The following is a 20,682-nucleotide window of genomic DNA, read 5'->3' as shown; positions in this document are numbered from 1 at the left end:
AGAATCCAGTTACTTGCATTATCTAAACAAAGAAACACAAATTGTTCAAATGGATAGTTTTTGGATGCATTCTGAGCAGCACAAGCTAGACTTCCTCATGTGCAGTTAGGTTCTGCATCTACTTATTCATGTCTGAGCTCTTAACATACCTGCAAGGGAGGAGAAAATGAATCTATGAAGAGCATGATCTACTTATTCCTACTCCCTCCTGTTGCTGGCTGTTTATAGAGATGAGGTGTTGAGTAACATTAGCACAGGTCTGCTTTGACACTGCAAGAAAAATACAGTTGGGGGGGGGGGGGTGTGATCCTATAAAGTCCCCATCTTTGCCATTGATTATACCAATGTAAAATGGAGGCAAATGCTTCTGTATCAGCACAGCAGTAATGCTTTGTGCAGATGTAAGCAGCTGTGAAAGATGCACAAAATTGGGAATGAGTTCAAGGAAACTGGATGAATCGTAGAGGGGGTCTAAACCAGTTGAGTAAAGGAAGATCAAAAGCTAAGGTCTTTTCTGTACCTCAAAGTTTCATTTGTCTAAATTTCATTTTTAAAAAAGATAAATTTGAACTTGTGCTAGATGATGCGAGGTGTGAGCCAGATGCAAATAGCAAGTAACTTTTTCAAATTGTCAAGGGATTTTCTTACCTTGTTAGATCATCAAAGATAATGTAGCTTGTGTCTGGGAGCCTACCAGAAACCTTGGGATGTCACCAGACGTCAGGAAGGTATCCCAGGGGTGGGGCCCACAGAGTGCAATTCATGCACACAGTGGGCAAAATATAAGCCTTCAAAAGAGACCAGGCACAAGTGAAAATAAATAAAACTTTTTTATTTAATGGAAAATTCACTAACTTTGTGTCTATTCTTTCCCTCATCTTAGAAATCATCCAAGTTCTTCATACTATAGAGAAACAGGTAGAATAGCGCTATTTCCCAAAGAGTCGCGGGAAGTCACGAAAAGAAAAGGCAGTAGCTTTTCCTATTGCTCTTTTACCCCGGAAGAAGATTGAGATGAACAGGAAGTAGGGAGGGGGCAAGTTGAGGAAAATATTCTGATCCCTGTTGTATGGTCTTTACATAGTGGTCTTCCTTTTCTTCTTCTACTGTGGGTATAGCGTTCCTGCTTTTTCCTCTTTCACACGCAGATTTCTTGCAGGGGCAGTGCTAGTATGTCGCGGCGGCAGCGGCACAGCGATGAGAGCGATGGTAAGCATGGATGGAGTGAGTGAGTTAGTTCCAGGGTCTGGACTCCGCATGCCCTGCGCTTGGGGCTGTGTCATCCTTAGGGCCGGGGGAGGGGCAGGTCTTGGCTGAGGTGACTCCCCACAGCGCTGCCTCGCCTTTGGCTCGGGGTGGTGGCGGCTCACCCTGGTCCTCTCTTTTAGGGCGCTCTGGTGCAAGGAATCGGCTTATGTAACTGGGGCTAAAGACTGTCCTGAGCCGTTGCTTCGATCTGCCTCAAATACAGGGAGCGCCCTGGGTGAAAGTAAGCTGGTCAGAGCACTCAGCTCTGCGTATGTGTAGTCAGAAGAATGTGTTCTCGCATCTTGTAGAGGCTTAATGGAAAACGTTCAGAAAACATTGAGTGGAGAAGGACCGACTTCAGAAACTGAAGCAAATGCTATTTCTCTTAATAACGCAAATCTGTGTGAGCAGAGAGTTGGACAGTTTTGCAACTAGCTTTTTCAGCTTTTGATTGCAAAGATAAACTGGTTTTTAATCACACTTTTATTTTTTTTAATTGCTTTGATGTGCAGTTTTTTTCTAAGCTTATAAAAACCCTAAAAATATAAGCAAGGATTCTTAACATCTTTTTTTTTTATTTATGCTGAAGAAGGTGTTATAAAGCACTAACAAAATACACAGTAACTGGTAACTCTGTAAAGTATGTTTAGTTTATCTCACATATACTGTCTCATACTGTAGCAGAAATTCAGAATTATTTCTGAATAAAATTTGACACAGCTACAATGTTAACTGTTTTCACTTCACGGATTAAGTCATCAGTAATATGGCTATACTTTTGTTTTTCTTGTTTATTGGGTCAATTTTGAATGCTTTGTCAGGACTTTTTTTCTTAGAAGTATGTTGCTGGAATGGTAAAAGTATCTAGACAGTTCTTTTGGAATAAGCAAGTGTACTGGGTCTGGCTGGGATGGAATTAACTTTCTTCATAGCAGCCCATATGGTGTTGTACTTTGAATTTGTGACCAAAACAGTGTTGATAACGCACCAATGTTTTAGCTATTGCTGAGCAGTGCTTGCACAGTGTCAGGGCCTTTTCTTTTTCCCACTTTGCCCCTCTAGCGAGGAGGCTGGGGGTGGACGAGATGTTGGGAGGGGACACAGCTGAGACAGCTGACCCCAACTGACCAAAGGGATATTCCATGCCATATAACGTCATGCTCAGCAATAAAACTGGGGGGTAGTCTTTCCAAGGTGGTTGTCACTCAGAGACTGGATAGGCATTGGTCTGCTGGTGGGAGATGGTGACTGCCTTTGCATCACTTGTTTCCCTCCTGTCCCCCTTCTTCACTTATTAAACTGTCTTTTATCTCAATCCATGAGTTTTCTTGCTGTTGCTCTTCCTATTATCTCCCCCATCATGCTGGGGGTGGGGGGAGTGAGCAAGTGGTTGCATGCGTGCTTGGCCGCTGGCCGGGGTCAACCCACCACAGCAGGCAAATAACATATATAATGTATTGAAACAGGGCAACCTCACAAAAGGAGACGAACATCTGAGCCATCTGAAATTGAAGAGAGACTTGAATCTTTAATATGCAGAGTGGGAGAGAAGGTATAAATACTATTTCCATATTGTTTTGTGACTTAGGGTCCTTGAACATAAAACATTGTTTTCTTTGTTTTATATGTTTTGATGTGTTAATAGAACATTAGTGGTCAAAATAAAGAAAATCCATTGGAAACTTCCTAGCTGGAAAATTGTTGGCCTCTGCAAAACTGGGTTTTTAAAAAGAAAATTCTTAAATGCTAACCCTGTGATACAATGCTGAAGTATAACTAGTGAAGAGGTATCATTCCAACTCTGAACTTTATTACTGCTTCCATTTTTTTCAAGGAGTAGAGGGAAACTAATGAGATGTGTATCAAAAATACCCAAACAAACAAACAAACAACAAAAGACCCCACCAATGTCACAACTGATCTTGGGACTTGGCTGGGTTTGGTGCTTGTAATAAGCATAGAAAAAAGGGTGACAACAAATATGATGGGTCTTATATGTTAATTTAAGCCACATACAAGCTATGTGGTTGTTTCACTTCCCCTGATGTCGTTAATATAATGTTTAATTCAGTTACTGAGACCTCTGAAGCTATGTTAACTCTTACTTCCTAGGTAAACCCTAGAGCTCCTTGCTGTGGAGAAGTCACAATTGAAGCTCCTCTTAGTCATTTTTGCTTCTTATTTCTAGCAAATGAGAGAATTCCTAATGGAATCATTACTTCTAACAGGAAGAAAATGCAAAGTAATATTTTGTTTTATCCTATTTGCTTGTCTTCTGCTTGTTACCATGGGGATAGTTGATATACCTGATTGATGAGAAGACACTCTTTTCTTTCTTAGAGTACTTCCTCTCTGGAGAGCAACTTGGAGGGTCTAGCTGGTGTCTTGGAAGCTGATCTACCAAACTATAAAAGCAAGATATTAAGAATTCTTTGTACTGTGTATGTATGCAGAAGATTTGGGAGGTGCTGTGTTATCTATGCTAAATAGAAAAGTTTAAGTATTTGAAGTACTTCACTGCTGTGAACAGCTTTTAGTTCTTGAACACTGTTATTGCTTAGGATTTGTCTTACTCCAGGCAAAAGAAAACTGAGGAGAAGCTTAGTCTAATGACTTAGGCATATATCAAGGAAAATATCCATATACAGTACTCTCATTTGAAATGTGTGAGCGAGGTCATAAGCAGAGTAGATCCCAGAGGTGCTTTCTCGTTGCCATGTGGAATATGCTGGGTAGTATCTTGTTTCTGAATTGAACAGTCACTAAAGAATACAAAAATCTGTTGGGTGCCAATTCTTATCTGTGTATTCCTACTTTTCCTATTCCCCTTTTTAGGGGCTGAGGTGCTCCTCTCTCCATGAACCTACCCTCTAGTAGTGGAGAGATGAAGGGACCAGAGGTAGGCTCCCCCCTTGGCTAGCAGCACTCCTTCCTCTCCCTAGCAAAGCACTGGAACAGAGTTGCTTTGTCTGTTGGGCCACTGGGGACGTGTCCCAGGAGGGGATTGCGTGGGGTCTGCAATAGTATACCACATTTTGGGGGAGGTGGGAGGGTGTTTTAGTGCCAGCTTGTGCTATAGATGTAAGGAAACTTTAAATCAATTTTGTAGCACTGTTCACAAACATAAGTCAAACAGTACATCTGTTTCCCACAACAGCTGAATGCCTTTGAAGGCATGGAGTTAGCTTATGCATTTACAAAATATTTGAAGAAAATAAGTAGTTACAATAGGACCTAACCTGTCTATTTCTTTAAGACCTTATATTGAAAATTGCTTACTTAAGTTTGAGATACTTACACTCAAATTTAACTTTTAAGTGATGTAAAATGTTTATATCTCTTGTGTAATCTTGCTGTTCTAGTATAATAGAATGGCTAAATTATGCTACGCTGAACAAGTTCATAGAATCATAGAATGGTTTGGGTTGGAAGGGACCCTAAAGATCATCTGGTTCCAACCTCCCTGCCATGGCAGGGACACCTTCCACTAGACCAGGTTGCTCAAAGCCCCATCCAACCTGGCCTTGAACACTTCCACGGAGGGGGCATCCACAACTTCTCTAGGCAACCTGTTCCAGTGCCTCACCACCCTCATGGTGAAGAATTTCTTCCTTATATCCACTCTAAACCTACCCTCTTTCAGTTTGTAGCCATTACCCCTTGTCCTATCACTATGTGCCCTTGTAAAAAGTCCCTCTCCAGCTTTCTTGTAGGCCCCCTTCAGGTACTGGAAGGCTGCAATAAGGTCTCCCTGGAGCCTTTTCTTCTCCAGGCTGAACAACCCCAACTCTCTCAGCCTGTCCTCATAGGAGAGGTGCTCCAGCCCACTGATCATCTTCGTGGCCCTCCTCTGGACCTGTTCCAACAGGTCCATGTCTTTTCTGTACTGAGGACCCCAGAGCTGGATGCAGTACTCCAGGTGGGGTCTCACCAGAGTGGAGTAGAGGGGCAGAATCCCCTCCCTCACCCTGCTGGCCATGCTTCTTTTGATGCAGCCCAGGATACGGTTGGCTTTCTGGGCTGCAAGCGCGCATTGCCGGGTCATGTTGAGTTTCTCATCAACCAACACCCCCAAGTCCTTCTTCTTAGGGCTGCTCTCAATCAGGCAGTTGTCTTAAATGGTATTATTTGGCCATATTCCCATAGAGTATATAAAACACTGGAAAATGAGACAGAAGTCAGAATGGTTTCTAATATATACATATTTAATTAACAGATTTTTTTTTTAAATGACTGATACTTTCAAAACTTTCTGTTAAATTATATATTTTGGCAGTACTTAAAATTATATTACTAGAAGCTTTTGTCAAATGTCATTCCAGTCTGATACCTTATGCCCTTTGCTTCAATAACAGTTTTTGTCCAGATTGAAAGTTTTGCTGTGTTAGAGACTGCAGCTGAAAATGTCTTAAAGTATAGTTGCTATAGGTTTTAGAACCTACTATAATCCTAAATGCTTGCGAGTTAAAAATAATTAAAGAGAAAATATATTGAAATGTAGTTAAAAGTAGCGTATATATTCCTAAAGGACTATAGTCCTAAAAAGGATGTTCTGTAATCTTTTGTCTACAGGACATATAACTAATGTCAGGTTAGCAGTTTACCTTGCTTAAACACAAGAGAAGCGTAACCTATACAAAGCAGGCTCAAAGATGCTATGTAAATGCAGTGGTTGGCATGTGATAAATGAACATCTAACAAAATGTTTTTTTTTCTTCATTTAAATCAGCGCACGTCTATTACCAGAAAAGCTTACCATTTACACAACATTAGTTGGGCTGCTGAATGCCAGGAACTACAACTTTGGTGGGGAATTTGTAGAAGCCATGATTCGTCAGCTCAAAGAATGTTTGAAAGTCAACATGTATAATGAAGCTGAGTACTTAGTAAGTGGAATCTTTCACATCTCTTTTCCCTCTAGTCTTCCTCTCCCTGTCCCCACCCAATATTACTTACTCTTCCTTTTGACATCTAGAGGGGCTGGAGGTTTTCTGTATGCGACATGGTCTTTTCTGGCATCCCCATGTAGTGCTCCATAGACATGCCAGTAGAAAGTGTGTGGTATTCCTTCCTAAGGAGATGAAAAATTAGGTTATGACTGCAGAACTGACCTCCAAACTATGTGTGAAATTTCCCACAGCCAAATTAACTCTCAGGAAATCAAAGGTTTTCTCCCCCCCCAGTTTGTTCTACAGGAGAATCTAGAAGGTGAATGAAAGCTATTCATTTCTACTGTGCTCAGAGACAAATACTGTTCCTGATGGGTCCCTTTATTTATTTATTTTAAAGGCAGCTTATTCCCAAGTGGATAGGTTATATTGGATGGCTGTAATCAGTCCTGTATGCTCGTCCTGCTTGTGAGTAATGAAGACCAAGTGGGTAATTTTCAGTGCTGGCTCCTTTTGAAACCACTTCCATTTGATTAGCAGCATACTATTAGTTTGGTGCCTTGTTAAAACCTGACAATATCAGTGGTTTTAAAGGTCTGTCTGTATGAAACTAGTTCAAGTTATGGATAAGTGACCATAGAAATGTATTTTGTATGAAAGTCATGTATGAGCAGCATACTGATTTAACACTGATGTATGCTGTTATTCTTCTGGATACATGCAGAAAGTGAATTTCCACCTTCAGTCTTGCATACTGTGTGTGTGTTACTCTGTGTCTCTTACCCCCAACAGCTCCCCTGCCCCACCCCTTGCCCACTCCCCATGTCTCTCTCTGACTCTCGCCCCTGCCCCATGTCACGCTCTCTTGCTCGCAGGACCCTTCCTTGTGTCTCACTTGCTGGCTGTTTCTTTCTCTGGCTTGTGCCCTGTGTCTCACTCTCTCGCTTGTTCTTTCTCCAGCTACCACCCTGTAATGCACTCTGGCTCATGCCTTGTGTCTTATTCTTAGGCTTGCGCCCTCTGGCTCGCTCTCTTGCTCCTGCTTTCTCCAGTTCCCTCCCTGTGATGTGCTCTGTCATGCACTGGATTGCATTCTCTGTGTCTCACTTGTTCTTTCTTCAGCTGTCAACTGTTGGTGCCCTCTGGCTCATTCTTTCTCAAGCTCCCACCCTGTCATGCACTCTAGCTCATGCATTTTGGCTTGCGCATTCTTGCTGCTGCTTCTCATGCTCCCACCCTGTGACACATTCTGGCTTGTGCCCTGTGTCTCCCTCTCACTTCTTTCTCCAGATGTCACTGTGTCCCCCATCCATTTCCCCCCCTGCTCTGTTGTGCCCTCTTCCCCCCTCCCCCTGTGTGTCCATCCCTTCCCCCCCCCTTTGAAGTTGAATTAATGCTTATTTCTTTTTGTGTAGTTGAATGCAAGAGTATCCATTTAAAAATTAATAAAATATCATTTTTTGTTGTTGTTCAATAGGTTCGTTTTCTATCTGATCTTGTGAATTGTCACGTAATAGCTGCACCTTCAATGGTAGCCATGTTTGAGAACTTTGTGAGTGTGACACAGGAGGAAGATATACCGCAAGTAAGCATAGTAGCTGCCATCTCGTGTGTTGTGCTGTTTTTACACAATTTCACTTTATCATGAATAAAACATTCACTTATCATGAATAAAAGGATCCTGTGAGTTAGACAATACATGCATATAGTGAAATAATTAAGTCTTCTATATTGAGGTAACTCAAGTAAATTTCTTTTCCTTTGCTTCTGGCAAGTATATAATACTCAGTGAGTTTTGCCAAGTTTATTGAATAGTTGTAATATATAGTTAGTTTGCAGAAAGATTCTAAAAGTAATATTTGTTCTCTTATGTGTGCATGTCATGTTCCAAATAAAATATAACATCTTTCAGGTAAGAATATATTTTTTCCTTGGCTGCCAATCCAGCTAATGCACCATGGACTATGGGAATTGGGTTTAGCTCTTTCTTTGCTGATGAGTGCATTGCAATAGCCTAAAGAATTCATAGATCACATTAAGGTCACTGTAACAGTGATGCACCTTATGAGTTGCATGTGCCTACTTTATGGAAGGGTCAATTATTAAATCATTCTGCTGATAGCTTAGTTCAACTTCAATTTCATTTTTTTTTCTTTATTAAGAGATTTAACAGAAATTCTTCAGGAAACTTGGCATTGATAACTTTGAATGATTTAAGTAAAGAGGTTCTGTAGAAGGGTTTTTGTGTGGGTCTCCAAATATACTGTATGTTTAAATGTCTTCCTCTTGAATTATACATTCCTGTTTTCAAACAGCCTCTTGACACGTCTTCAGGAACTTGAACTGACACACAGTTGTAATCCCAAGTATTGATTGCTGATTTAACTGGAGTTGATCTCTACATCCCCTTAAATACTCCTGGGTTTGCTACTCTTTGCATTGAGACAAATTCAATAAGTTTGTCAAAGAAATCCCTTTTTAATTTATTTCTTGTAGGTACGATGTGATTGGTATGTGTTTGCATTTCTGTCATCTTTGCCTTGGGTTGGAAAGGAGTTGTATGAGAAGAAAGATGCTGAAATAGATCGCCTCTTGTCCCACACAGAAAGCTATCTGAAGTAAGCTATAACCAGTAAAAATATACTCTTTCTGGTACCTATTCAAGTATGGATCAATAGCTTTGATTATTGTTAATTTAGAAATACTCTAAATTCTTAGACCCAAACAACTGTGAGGAAAAGACCCTGAAAAATAAAATAGATGGAGAGGTTTATGAATCTAAACAACTTAAGTATTACTCTCAACTTCTGTGTGTGTTGAAGGTAATATTTTCTTGATGCATATATGTCTGCATTGTTATGACTAGGCTGCTGGTCACCTGTGTCTGTGTGTCTGTCTGTCTGTTTGTGTGTGTGTCTTTTTCTCTAAGTGATTTAACACTGCCATTGAGACTAGGTATTAGTGATAATTTAAATGTTCACAAATCTGTTGTTATACTACTGCAGACCTCATCAGCTGAATAGACCAAATAGTAGTACACTCACAATAAAACATTGCTTTCTTAGATCAGCTTTTTAAGTGTTAGGTTTTCTTTCCTGCATAAACAGGCGTCGCCAGAAGATTCATGTACCCATGTTACAAGTTTGGACTGCTGATAAACCACATCCACAAGAAGAGGCAAGTAGGCTTTATTTATTTTGTACTGTTTAAAAGATACTTTAAAAGAATTATTTGGCTGAAGTGTTCTTCGGAAATTTAAAATTAAAGGTGCTTTAAGAAAAAATGTAATTCTTTTGAATTGCCCTTCCATGTGTCTACTCCAAATGGATTCTAGGTAAGAAGTTCTCTTCTAAGTCTTGGGCTAAAACTTAGAGCTGCATTGGGTGAGTGGGAGAGCATTTTGTTGTTTGATGACAGTCCCCTTTAGGAAATGCTGCTAAACGAGCATAAACATAATATTCTTGGGAAATGGGGTTACAAGGCTCTGTACTGAAAGTACCTTTTGGAGAAGGAAGATGTAATTTACCCATTAAAATGTTTCCCTTCTGCAAAAAGAAAACCTTTAGTGTTCTTCCTGCAGTGGCTTTGCTTTTTACAGCTCTAGAAAGTGCTAAACAGATACATGCAAATATTATGCAGCACTAATTGCACCCTCTTTCATAATTAACCCAAAAGTATTAGAGGGGAGAAGTGGCTGATATGGGATGGTTTTTCTTTTTATTGAACTTTTACTTTTTCTTCCACTGGATTCACTCCAGTATATATCAATGTCTGCCTTGTACTGAGGAGCCCAATACTGGACACAGCACTTCAGATGTGGCCTTACAAGTACCGAATAGAGGGGAAGGATCACTTCCCTCGACCTGCTGGCTACGCTCTTGTTGATAAAGCCCAGAATGTGATTGGCTTTCTTTGCTGCAAGGGCACACTGCTGGCTCAAGTTTAATTTGTTCACCAGGAGCCCCCCCCAAGGTCCTTTTCTGCTCTCCTTATATTAACTGCTCTCCTTATATTAACTGCTTCCCCCAATTTGGTATCTCTTACACTGTATTTAAATCTTTAATTGTAATATTGAAATAATGTGGGTCTTTTTGCAGGTGGAATGAATGTTGACTGAATTAATATTGATGCAGTGAATTCGTGTGTCACACGTGGACTCCTGGACTGCGATCTGGTGTTTATTTTACTAGTAAAATGGCAGATGCCTTTAATGTGTGAAATTAGGAGCAAGATTGCTGTTCAGAGTTGTGAAGTTGTCTCTTGGTTTACTGAATCACTAGATGGCTTCTAATAAGCAATTTAAGTAGCTTGGGTTTTTTTCTGAATGCAATAAGGAATTTACCTAAATGTTTGATAGCCCATACATCACAGGGAGTTACAAGTTCATTTATAAAATTCAGCATATCTGATATTTTGTATCTTTTCCTTCAGTACTTGGACTGCCTTTGGGCCCAGATTCAGAAGTTGAAAAAAGACCGTTGGCAAGAAAGACACATTCTGAGGCCTTACCTTGCCTTTGACAGTATTCTTTGTGAAGCGTTGCAGCATAACCTGCCTCCATTCACTCCTCCGCCTCACACTGAAGATTCAGTGTACCCAATGCCAAGGGTTATTTTTCGGATGTTTGACTACACAGATGACCCAGAGGTATGTATTTGCTGGGGTAGAACTGAATGTGCAATGGGGGGTTGCAAGGCAGTGCTGGTCAAGATGCAGTATCGCCTCTCCCAGAATGGTTATCAGTGTGAAAGTCAGCAGTAATTACATTTTGATACTGCTGGGGAGATTAACTAGATGACAGAGTTAATGCTGACAGGTAGATTACTGAAGTTTAAAATTTAGTAAGTGATTTTCAGATCTTTTCATTAAGGATATGTCTTGAATGGATTCTCTGATGTCTAATAATATAACTGTATTTGGGTAACAGCCTCTCATTCTGTGAGGATGGTGGCTTGGGTTTCCTCAGCCTAGATGCTTATAGGATCTTTATACATTGAAGACTATCCTCTACCCATCTGTTCAAATTGGTTGATATAGATCATGGAACATAGTGGTTGACCTGGGTTAGATCAAAAGTCCATCTAGCCTGGTTTCTGTCTCCAGCAGTGGCCAAGAGCAGATGATCTGACAAGAGAATTTAGGCATAGGGGAAGAAAAGAAAATGCTTTCCCCAAGCACTTTTCCACCCGTTAGCTTCATTTGATGGCCCCCAGTTCTTGCATTGGAAGAGACAACAAACATTTGTTCTCTCCAACCTCTCTAGGCAATTCATCATTTATAAAATCTCTAGCATATCCTGTCTCAACTGTGTCTTTTCTAGGTTGAATGATGGTAGCCTGTCTAATTGTTCCTTATACAGAAGCTGTTCTATACCCTAAATCACCACCATCACCTTTTTCTGAAACTTTGCCAGTTCTTCTATACTGCTATATCCTGTTGGGGGAGGGGACAGTGGCGAATATGACTAGAACTGCATACGGAATGGAAGATGTGGATCCACCATGAACCTATACAGTGGCATAATGTTCAGTGTTGTTCCCTATTCCTTTTCTGATAAGTCCAGTCTGTTATTGAATACTGAGATAAGGTTTGTATAGAACTATGTCACAACCAAGTTTGCATTCCTGAACAACAGAGGGCAGTTCAGTGCTCACCACTTTATATGTGAAGCTGGTCTATTTTTCCCATCTGTAGGCAAAAGTCAACCAGTCATTTTATGGTTATCTTTTGCTTTAACACACAGACACCAGGTTTCTCAAGGTTTTTTTTTTATCTGCAATTTTTCATGGATGGCCTTTGTTGTTACCAAGTTATTTAAAAGTAGCATCTGCAAGCTTTTTCATATCCAATGCCTGCTCCCTTTCCAGATAATTTATGGATCTGCTGAACAGCACAGGTCCCTGGATAGATTCCTGTGGGATTCTGCTGGTGACCCTCCTTTCCTGTGAGAACTGATCACTTACTTATCTTTTAACCAGTTATTTATCTGTGTAAGGACTTCCCCTCTTATACTGTGGTTGCTTAGTTTACATGAAAGCCTTCTGAAGATCCAGCTAGGCTGTCAGCCATGTTTCTCATATCTACACACAATTGACTTCGTCAGAGAGCTCCAATAAGTTTGAGAGGCCTGACTTTACAAAAGCTGTGCTGCCTCTTCCCCAAACAGCATTTATGCTTATGCCTCCTAATGCTATTATTTTTTTAATAGTTTTCAATAATTTGCACAATATGGAAGTCAGCCTTGCTGGTTTGCAATTTCCTGGAAGACCTTTACAATTGATATCATCTTAGTTGATTAGATATCAGGTTGATTTTGAATGGATATGCACCCCAATTAATAGGTCAGCTATTTCATTTCAAGTTCCTTGAACTCTTCGGTGGGTAATCACTTGTTGGCATGTCTTCATCTAGACACAACTTCAGCTTTCAGGATTCCTTTTGCTAACCTCTCTTGTACTACTGTTTAGCACGTCTGATTTCCTTTTTGCCTCTTTGCAAGTCTCTCTCAGTAAATAGTATGCATTTGCTGCATGGTAACTTTAAATAGTCTCTGTGCCACCCTCAAAAATGGAACATTTTAGCTGCCCCTTTTAGCTTCTATTCATAACACCCTTTTTGAAGCTAAGTATGTAAAATGAAAAAATGCAGTAGTGTATTTTTTACTCAGCATGTTTTTACTCAGCCTGTGTTGCTGTCACAGTCAGTCATGTAGTCAAATACTATGTTTTTTCCCTGTTTAGGCCTGGAATTTCAATCCATCAGGGTTCTGTTACTTATTTACATGTTTAGCTTGTTGATCTGATTTGCATCTGTGCTCCCTTTAGCATGCAACACCACTCTTCTACCAGTATGGCCTATACTTGCTTCTGCATGCTTTATACCTTGATGGTTCTTCAGTTTTACAGTGAGATTGCCCTTGCCTAGTCAAAATTTCCACCTTTCTGTAAACAGAGCTGTTATCATAGCCACAATGGGAAGAGCAAATAGATACAGTAATCTCAGTGCCATTTAGTTGTATTTTCTGGAACATTGATACATAACTGTGAGCACATTACAAAGAATTAACAATATGCTTATGAAATCATTCTGTCCTACTTTTTAGGATGTTTCTGGGACTATTTTTTGTGGTTTTGGAAGATAATTCTCAGAGCCAATGAAATAGCTATCTTTTGCAAGTATTGCACTTGCTATAAATGTAGGTTTGTGATGCTTTGGGTCTAGTTTTGCAAGGCTGTAAAGGATAATAGGGTACTGGTATGCAATCGAGTTCTTGCAGCTTGAGTTCTTGCATCAGCTGATGCATAGTAACAGACAGTGAATATATAACTAAGCCACACTGTGGACTAATTATGAAGTAAAGCATGTTTGTTAAGCTAGCTATTAAACTATGCTTTTATAACCAACATAAAGACAGAACATTGAGATGATTAAAGCTGCAATGTTTTCACTTTGCAACTAGAGCAGGCTGCATTGTCAGTTCCCAGATCACTCTGATCTTCTGTGCTGTAACTGGAAGAGATGAAGTGTGTATTAATACACTCTTGATGCATAATAATTTTGTGTAACTTGAAGAAACAAAAGGTGCAAAACTTCAATTGTTTAGCATGGTCCCAGCTGCCTAAATATAGAAGTACTTAAATCTTGTACATGAAATTAACGAACTGTAAACATCACCAAAACTGTTTCATTGTAAATATGGGTGCAGTTGAAATCATAGCTGGCTATTTGTTTATAAAATTTTTTACATGATTCATGTACAAATCTGGTACAAAAATCCAAAATCTTTTCTTATGATAATGTTGTATTTGGTAACTTTGTACTGAAATTTGAAGCCTGTCTTTTAGCTGTTGACTCTAAAACTTGCTGATGTTAAATCTCCATGAGTGCCTAATTCAATCTGTCAAGTTTTACTTTTATTTATATGTGTGTGTGTGCACATATATTAAAAATTGTGTTTCTCTACAGTGGTCTTTCATCATTCTTGATTCCATTTTAATAGGGCCCTGTCATGCCTGGCAGTCATTCTGTTGAAAGATTTGTAATAGAAGAAAACCTCCACTGCGTCATCAAATCCCACTGGAAAGAGAGAAAGACTTGGTAAGATGCTGCTTATTGTTATGGGTTCCCAGCACTGTTTATGTACAATCGTGGCTTCCCCTAACATCAGGGACCTTCAAAACCCAACAACATTTAAGTAAAAGTTTGAAATTCAGCATTTCCTGAAGTGTTCAGTGAACTATGGTTGACGCTGTTATCTGAAATAATGTGAGGCTGGAGTATCCTGATCATGGATTGTTCATGTAATTCAGTAGGGCTGAGGTACCCTGATGATTGCATCCTGGATTATCCAGGATTTCTCTACAGAGGATGGCACAGACACACTCTTTGCAGTGCTGCAGAGACTCTCAATGTGTTTGTACCGTGCTTTCCAACGCAAGCACGACGAGTGTTGAACTGGCTCTGTCTGGAAGTTTCCTGTTGCTCCTGCTTCTTCTTCATCCCATTATTTTTTCCTCTTTTTGTAATTTTATGGAAGAGGTAATTGAGCTAGGTCTGCATGGGAGCCAGTACAGTGTCAACAAAGTTTATTATTTAAAGTTCTATGCAGCTGTAGGAAATGATGTTGCAACAACGTAGCAAATCTCAACAAGGGACCTTATGGGGAGGGAAGATGATAGTTTAATTTTAAAATAAAACTGAAGTAAAGCTCATTCACACTCGCCCTCTCAGTCATTAAAGCATGAGTGAGTCCCAAGTGGTCTGTCCAGCAGTCAGGCACCAAGATGGTTGTATCTGGGTAATCTGTTCAAGATTCCTTGAATTGACAAGGACAAGGGATTCCCACCAGCTACTGAGTCCTCCTCATGTCTCCTGGGTTGTTCTTCATTTGGCAACTGTGTCCTGGTTTGGGGCCTTTTTGTATGCTTAAGGAGTTGACAAGTGGTTGCAATCTTTTGTCTTTCCATCAGACACCTCTGAGAGTCAGTAGGATTTGCTCACTGTTTCTGTTCTGTATTTCCTTATCTGGGCATCTTATGGCTCCTACCCTCTTCTGTCTTCCCACCATTATCTCTTAATGGCTTGAATCTTTTAGTCTGGATGTGGGCTATCACTTCTTTTAGGCTGCCCTTCCTTTCCCCAAGTTGGATATCTTGATAAAGCTGCAAGTAGAAGTGTGCTAGGGTCTTGATGACCTGTAAATCTAGGTGACATTAACACATGCTCTGTCAGGGAGCCACAAGGGTAGGGTGTCCTGCAAGGAAAGGGGAGCCGAGAGTGACAGGCAGGGTCAAGCACAGTCCAGTGATCTCCAGGCAAGTCTGTAGTGATGAGGCAGGGCTGAGGTCGAGTCAGTGGGTCAGAATCAGGGAGGTAAAAGCTCAGGTGTAGGCACAGCCGCAACACAACTGCAGTGTAGCTCATGCAGAGCCAGGTGCAAGACCCTCAGCTTAAAAGCAGCTCCCAAGGAAAAAGGGTTGGGGGGAGCCTCTGCTGAGCATTCCATTATTTTAAGGCCACGTAATGGGTCTGGCTGGGATGGAGTTAATTTTCTTCATAGCAGTCCGTATGGTGCTGTGCTTTGGATTTGTGACCAAAATAATAGTGTTGATAACACACTGATATTGCTGAGCAGTGCTTGCACAGCATCAAGGCCTTCTCTGTTACTTACTGCCCCCTGCAGCGAGTAGGCTGGGGGTGGGCAAGAGGCTGGGAGGGGACACAGCCAGGACAGCTGACCCCAACCGACCAAAGGGATAATTTGTATCATATGACATTGTGCTCAGCAATAAAAGTTTGGGAAAAGGAGGAGGAAGGGGGAGACGTTCATGATTATGGTGTTTGTTTTCCCAAGCAGCCATTACATATGCTAAGGCCCCACTTTCCAGGAAGCAGCTGGACATCCTCCTGCCAATGGGAAGTAGTGAATGAAATCCTTATTTTACTTTGCTTGCATGCACAGCTTTTGCTCTCCCTATTAAACTGTCATTATCTTGATCCACAAGTCTTTTAATCTTCCTTTGGTTTTCTCCCCATCTCGTGGGAGAGGGGAGTGAGTGAGTAACTGGGGGTGGGGGGTGTGTGTGGTGTTGGCTGTTAGCCAAGGCTAACCCACCACAGTCCAGCAGCAAAACCTTGGGTGGGGGGATGTACTCAGGTCCTTCCTTCCCTCTCTTCTTTCTGGTCTTTTCACACCCAGACATTCCTATTAATTTTCCATTGAGGCCAGTCTCTTGCCACTCAGCCACTTCTCTTGCAATTCTTTTTGCTGCCAGGCAACAGTCCAGTTAGATTTCTTAATTTCTGCTGAAATAATATCTGATATGGGTAATTGGTAACCCAGATAATTTATCACAGATATTTAGCTCTATTGTGCTCCCAAGTAAGAGCCAGCAAATTTGGTGTACTGTGCAAAAAATAGGCAGGAATAGTGGTTTTGGTGTGGATATGTGTTGTAGGTTTTTGGTTACAGCTTTTTGACTTGGCAGAGACTAGAAATCCAGTGCTGTTGAAGTTAATGGAGGGGACTTCTTATAACCTCCCTCTAGTCTTACTTTCTTTGGGGAAATAAAGAAGTGCTAGAGAACTAAAATTTGAAAAATAGCATTTTTTTTTTTCTTTTTATAAATAATCTTTTAATCAATTCATTTGTAACACTAATATGTCTTCTGTAGCCCATTAGTTTGATGGGTTGAGAATGACTGGAAAGCAAATCTATTGTTTGGATTTTTTATTTTTTTTTAATTTTTCCTGATATACCAATGTAGTTTGTCCTTTAGTGGACAGATGACAGCCTCACAGGTCACCGTGAGGGTTTATGTAAAACTGCGTTTTGTTTAGCAGTCTGTGTTCAAGCATTGCTTGGGTATGGAGATGAAATGCATCTCTCCGAACCATGGTTCAGGTACTGCTGTTAAGAGCTTGTGCCAGGCTTTTTGTATGTGTTCTGTGGATAGACAATTTCAGTCTTTGAGGTCTACTTATTTTACCTGCTTCATAAGGCTAAGCTCTTGCAAAAAATTAAGTATTTCATGTCTGTTTAGTATCTACATCATTTTTGCTGTGTTTCAGTTTAAACTAAATGCATCTGTTAATTTGCAGTGCTGCACAGTTGTTGAGCTATCCAGGAAATAATAAGATCCCCTTGAACTACCACATAGTAGAGGTATGTGTTTTACAGATAACCTCTTTATTTCCAAAGTAACAAACCCCAATTAACTCCATGATGGATCTATTAAATTACAGTATGATTTAGGAGTCTGCAGTCTTATCCTGTTGACTTAAAGTGCAACGGCTTTGAACAGGTTAGATAATAATAATAAATTCAACTATTATTATTATTACTATTGTTATTAATTTATTTATGTGATGTTTAGGAGCCTTGTTCAGGAATCAGGATCTTATGGTGCAACAGCATTCCAAGTTGTGGTATTTCTCAAGCTGTTCTTGAATGTTTCTCTGTGTTAATCACTTTGATGTGCTAGACTGTCTTGGAGATGACTGCACTTAAGTAACTTTTATTTGCAAGATCTTTTAAGTTAGTCTTTTTTTAGTGATCTTCTAAATCACTTGGATGAATTGTATACCAATGCCCCTGAAAGGCATTTGTTGTTGTCCTGGGTTCAGCTGGGATAGAGATAATTTTCTTCTTGGTAGCGGGTATGGGGCTGTGTTTTGGGTTTAGGATGAGAACAATGTCGATGATACACTGATGTTCTGGTTCTTGCTAAGTAGTGCTAAGTGGCGCTCACAGTGGGCAAGGACTTTTCAGTTTCCCATGCTCTGCTGAGTGCACAAGAAGCTGAGAGGGGGCACAGCCAGGACAGCTGACCCAGGCTGGCCAAAGGGCTATTCCATACCACATGACGTCATGCTAGCTGGGGTTAAACCACAACAGTTGTGAAATAGTGGTATGTTTTCTCCTTCAAGTTGGAGGATATTAAATAACCATAAATATATATTGGAATAGGAATGTAGTTTTCCTCTTGCTGTCTCCTTTCAGTGGACTGCTAACAAGATGCAGAGCTGTATAAAACTTGCTTCAAAAACTCCTATCTAAAGTTAAAATATAAAAAGTGATTGCAGTAATAACAGCAAATTGCCATGTGAAAAACTTAAAAAGAGGTAACTAGAAACGAAATTCAGAGCTAATTGCAAGAAGTCATAAGATTGTGGAATGCTTACCTTAATCAGGATGGGATTAACAATTCAACTTTGCACCAAACCCCAAATATTCTGAATGCCCTGAAACTTAGTTTTAGTCAGCTTGAGACACTTTCCGTACTCCTAGTTCAGTCAAGAGAAATCTCAGAATTAGTAAAGTTTTTCTGCCGTTAACATCTAAGTTCTTTCAGGGACCTTAACACCTCAGGTGTTTGTACAACTGTTTTACAGAATATTACTTTATGCTCAGTTACACATTACTTCCAAAAACAGTTATCACAGATAATGATTAAACAGACTACTTAAAGGCCTTGAAAAATTATTTGATTCAGAAACTCATCAAATCTGCAAATAACCAAAGTTTGTATAGATGAAATTCTTATATTAATAGAATGGTTTGAGTTGGAAGGGACCTTTAAAGGTCATCTAGTCCAACCCCCCTGCAATGGGCAGGCACATCTTTCAATTGATCAGGTTGCTCAAAGCCCTGTTCAACCTGACCTTGAACATTTCCAGTGATGGGGCATCCACAACTTCTCTGGGCAACCTGTTCCAGTGTCTCACCACCCTCATCGTAAAGAATTTCTTCCCAATAGCTAATCTAAACCTACCATCTTTCAGTTTAAACCATTGCTCCTTGCCCTGTCGATGCAGGCCTTGGTAAAAAGTCTCTCTCCATCTTTCTTATAAGCCCCCTTTATCTATTGAAAGGCTGCAATAAGGACTCCCCGGAGCCTTCTCCAGGCTGAACAATCTGCCTTTCAGGTTGTTCAGCCTTTCTTCATAGGAGGTGTTCCAGCCCTCTGATCATTTTTGTGGCCCTCCTCTGGACCCACTCTAACGGGTTCATGTCTTTCTTGTACTGGGGACCCCAGACCTGGATGCAGTACTCCAGGTGGGGTCTCACCAGAGCAGAGTAAAGGGGGAGAATCACCTCCCTTGACCTGCTGGCCATGCTTCTTTTGATGCAGCCCAGGATACGGTTGGGTTTCTGGGCTGCAAGCTCACGTTGCTGGCTTATGTCCAATTTTTTGTCCACCAGTATCCCAAGTCGTCCTCTGCAGGACTGCTCTCAATCCATTCATCACCCAGTCTGTGCTGATATTGGGGACTGCCCCGACCCAGGTGCAGGACCTCGCACTTGGCCTTGTGGAACTTCATGAGGGTCGCACGGGCCCACTTCTCCAGCCTATCAAGGTCCCTCTGGATGGCATCCCTTCCCTCTAGAGTATCAACTGCACCACTCAGCTTGGTGTCATCTACAAACTTGCTGAGGGTGCACTCAATCCCACTATCTATGTCATTAATGAAGATATTAAGCAGTATTGGTCCCAGTACGGACCCTTGAGGGACACCACTCGTTACTGGTTTCCACTTGGACAGTGAGCCGTTGACTGTAACTCTTTGGATGCGGCCATCTGGCCAATTCCTTATCCATCTAACAGTCCATCCATCAAATCCATATGTCTCCAATTCAGCAGCAAGAATGTTGTGGGGGACCGTGTCAAAGGCCTTACAGAAGTCCAGGTAGAGAGCATCAGTTGCTCTTCCCTTGTCCACTGATGCAGCCACTCCATCGTAGAAGGCCACTAGAGTAGTCAGGCATGATTTGCCCTTGCTGAAGCCCCGTTGGCTTTCGCAAATCACCTCGCGGTCTTCCATATGCTTCGACATAGCTTCCAGGAGGATCTGCTCCATGATCATACCGGGCACAGAGGTGAGGCTGACTGGTCAGTTGTTCCCAGGGTCCGCCTTTTAAAAAATGGGTGTGATATTCCCTTTTCTCCAGTCACTGGGGACTTCGCTTGACTGCCATGGCTTTTCAAATATGATGGACAGTGGCTTAGCAACTATGTCTGCCAGTTCCCTCAGGACCCTGGGATGCATCTCGTCATGTCCCATGGACTTGTGTATGTTCAGGTTCCTCAGGTGGTCTCGAACCTGATCTTCTCCTACGATGGGAGGGACTTTGTTCCCCCAGTCCCTGCCTTGAGGTTCAGGGACTTGAGAGATGCGGGAGGAGTGATTGCCAGTGAAAATGGAGGCAAAAAAAATCATTGAGTACCTCAGCCTTCTCCATGTCGGTTGTCGATAGTTCTCCTGTCTTATTTATTGGGGGGGAGGTGGTGGGGGGTGGTGTACGTTTTCTTTAGTCTGCCTTTTCTGACCAACGCACCTGTAGAAGACCTTCTTATGAATCTTCGCATCCCTTGCCAAATTCAGCTCCAGCTGTGTCTTTGCTTTCCTGATCCCATCCCTACACACCCGGGCAGCATCCCTATATTCTTCCCAGGATGCTTGTCCCTGCTTCCACTGCCTATGCATTTCCTTCTTGTGCATCAGCTCGACCAGAAGGTCCTTACTCAGCCATGCTGCTCTCCTG

The 20,682-nt window shown here is 41.2% G+C and overlaps 1 protein-coding gene across 2 annotated transcripts in view; it reads left to right on the top strand.

Moving 5' to 3' along the window:
* The first annotated feature begins 1,041 nt into the window (after positions 1 to 1,041).
* The window catches only part of LOC104012350 (nuclear cap-binding protein subunit 1-like), a 54,868-nt gene continuing 35,227 nt past the window's right edge, over positions 1,042 to 20,682 (top strand). Inside the window, exons 1-10 of one of the 2 annotated variants that reach the window (XM_087763093.1) lie at positions 1,042 to 1,209; positions 2,715 to 2,800; positions 3,589 to 3,689; positions 5,978 to 6,134; positions 7,615 to 7,722; positions 8,634 to 8,755; positions 9,245 to 9,314; positions 10,569 to 10,784; positions 14,137 to 14,234; positions 17,238 to 17,301. In XM_087763093.1, coding sequence (XP_087619219.1) covers positions 1,173 to 1,209; positions 2,715 to 2,800; positions 3,589 to 3,689; positions 5,978 to 6,134; positions 7,615 to 7,722; positions 8,634 to 8,755; positions 9,245 to 9,314; positions 10,569 to 10,784; positions 14,137 to 14,234; positions 17,238 to 17,301 — 1,059 coding nt within the window. In that variant the 5' untranslated portion in view covers positions 1,042 to 1,172. Of the gene's footprint in view, positions 1,210 to 2,714; positions 2,801 to 3,588; positions 3,690 to 5,977; positions 6,135 to 7,614; positions 7,723 to 8,633; positions 8,756 to 9,244; positions 9,315 to 10,568; positions 10,785 to 12,004; positions 12,082 to 14,136; positions 14,235 to 17,237; positions 17,302 to 20,682 lie in introns of those variants that run through there. The other variant, XM_087763094.1, reaches the window with a different exon arrangement.

The sequence above is a fragment of the Nipponia nippon genome, unplaced genomic scaffold (assembly GCF_047370975.1).
Source record: "Nipponia nippon isolate SJK-2023a ecotype South Korea unplaced genomic scaffold, ASM4737097v1 scaffold_27, whole genome shotgun sequence".
NCBI lineage: Eukaryota > Metazoa > Chordata > Aves > Pelecaniformes > Threskiornithidae > Nipponia > Nipponia nippon.
This window is presented reverse-complemented; position numbering and strand designations above follow the sequence as displayed.